The sequence below is a fragment of the Acyrthosiphon pisum genome, chromosome X, assembly GCF_005508785.2.
Source record: "Acyrthosiphon pisum isolate AL4f chromosome X, pea_aphid_22Mar2018_4r6ur, whole genome shotgun sequence".
NCBI classification, from domain to species: domain Eukaryota; kingdom Metazoa; phylum Arthropoda; class Insecta; order Hemiptera; family Aphididae; genus Acyrthosiphon; species Acyrthosiphon pisum.
In genome coordinates this window covers 91,707,488-91,710,076 of record NC_042493.1, presented here as the reverse complement: position 1 = coordinate 91,710,076, position 2,589 = coordinate 91,707,488, and the positions used below count along the sequence as shown (strand labels likewise).

Sequence of the window (2,589 nt, the reverse complement as noted above, 5' to 3'; positions counted from 1 at the left end):
ATTACGCCTGTGTTTTAAGCGCGGGTAAAGTACAGTAATTTCAGATATGGGCGTTTAGATAAAAGATAATTGCCAATAATTGCGATAAACCACAGACCAAGATATAATATTGTTCTATGATAAAATCGACTGAAAAACCCAGTGATTTAAACGCCATCTAGTAGCATTAATTTGGAAATATTATTCGCCGAGTCCTCTTTCTATTTTTTTTCTAAGTCAAGCAGTGAGTGTACATAAACAATGGTGTAGTAGTAGCATGATAAATTAATTTGTCATGAGTAGTAGTACAGATAGACTAGTCTATGACATAATCATAATATATGCGCGTTCACAGGGATGGGCAAGTTACACTACACAGTGTAACTGGATACAAGTTACGTGTTACTTTAATTTTGGGTAACTGATTACAAGTTACATGTTATACATATCCTGAGTAACTGGTTACAAGTTACAGTTACTGTAACTTAGTTAGGTACATTATAAGTTACAAGTTACACATAATTTATTAAATTTTTGTAAAAATGATAATATAGTTTTCAGTCGATAAAATTTATTTTTACAATATGTTAAAGCTAATATAATATATGTTTACAATTCTATGCAAGTATTTAAAATTATATATTATTTATTAATTACAATACATTAAATAATTACTTATATTACATATATACGTATACATATTATTTTAAATGCACAAAACACAATTTGCATCAAAAATTGAAATTATCTTGGTTAGTTATATTATATATTATATTATTATTTACTATAGTTAGGCCAACTAAGGTTAGGAATATTCTGATAATTTAAATTTTAAATGATCATTAATGGTCACATAAGTATATTTAAGCGATGGCCTAAAAAAATTTTAGTTTTTAAAAATCAATTAAAAACGAGTCAATCATACTGACCATACTGTCCATATTATTAGTACTATAACTTACAAATTATTTTAATAATATTACCTATAAATATAATTTCCTTTAAGAAACACAAGTTTTTCAAAATTAGCGTTCGATAAATTACTTCTATTTGGAGCATGAATAAATCCAGCAAATGAAAACAATCTTTCAACTGGAGCTGATGATGGCAAACTTGTATTGTATCTGATGAATAATTTTTTTATAGTAGGGTAACTGTCTACACATGTTAATGCTTTATTTTTATTATTAAAAAACTGAACTACTTCTAAATCAGCCCTAGAATCAAAACATTGTTCCTGAGAAGAAAATATTAAAAAGTTCTCATCGTCTACATTATCTACTGATGACTCAGTGTGAGAAGAATTCTCTATATATTTTTCAGAAATGTTGATACAAAGATTTTTAACTCTATTTTTCATAATTTCATCGTGTTCAGGAATCCATCTTAATTTAAATGTAGGATGAAAACAAGATGCCAATATTGCTTCATATTAACTTCAGGGGAGAGATCAAAATATAGTTAGAATCGTTTTTCTAGCGAGGTTATTAATAGATCGATTAACTTGAAAGTATTATTTAACTTTTAGAAACGTAAATTGCATACTATAGTCTATAGACTATACTACTATCGTATCTATGGTTTTTCCAGGCTACGATTTGATTTCTACGATGATCATAATACGTACCTAGCTATTACTATTATAATTTATATTATATTGTTATACCTACTTATAAATAATAAATTATAATATATAATATATTATACCTTATATTATATAAATTACACGAACTTATTTCAATATTTGTCATGGATTAAGATAATATAGTAATATACTTTCATAAATATATTATCTTATTAACTTGTGGTATTTATATTGTAGTTCGTGGTGTTTATAAATTAAATTATAGCGGTTTAAAAAAACGAATAAAACAAGATTGAAAATAAACAACATGATTGCTAACATAACTAGTAACTGTAAGTGATAATTATTCCGCTATAAACAAAAATTGAAATAATATTGGTTAGTATTGTTCAAAACCAGCCATGGTACAAAATACAAAATAATGATACAAGACGATACTTTTAACTGAAGTTACGTGTATCTATTATTACAAGTTACAAAACGAATTGTAACTCGTTACATTTTAAAGTTGCTTGACAATTGTGTAACCGATTACAAGTTACAAGTTACAAAAGTAACCAGGTTATGTAACTTTGATACATGTAACTGATTACTGCCCATCCCTGCGCGTTCATACCCCCTCACTCGGCCCTCACCATCAATAATTTCACTAGCAATGAGATCAGAGTAGCTAAGCATATTATACAGAATGTTATATATGTATAACAAAGTATAGTACATTAATTAATGAGTATCTAAATTTTTTTTTTTTTATTTTATTTTGGAAAGAAACAAGATCTATATTTGATATAATGAATGAATAAAAAACAACAGCGAGATGAGATTAATAAATTAAATTTATTAAAATATAAATGAACATAAGGTTTTCTAATTTTTATAATACACAATACAAAATGAGAAAAATCCCAAACACTGCAAAATGTAGATACAATATGTATTATTATAAATATACATTTACATAAAACATATTTTTTTATATAAACATTTTTACATACAAATTTAAATCATTACAAATTGTTTTTTTC

The 2,589-nt window shown here is 25.7% G+C and overlaps 1 protein-coding gene across 1 annotated transcript in view; it reads right to left on the bottom strand.

The window, feature by feature from the left end:
• Positions 1 to 1,339, bottom strand: part of LOC103308702 (52 kDa repressor of the inhibitor of the protein kinase-like) — a 12,722-nt gene extending 11,383 nt beyond the window's left edge. Inside the window, exon 1 of the mRNA XM_008182536.1 lies at positions 1,024 to 1,339. Within this exon, the coding sequence (XP_008180758.1) occupies positions 1,024 to 1,339 (316 nt within the window). The remainder of the gene's footprint in view (positions 1 to 1,023) is intronic.
• Positions 1,340 to 2,589: the final 1,250 nt, after the last annotated feature.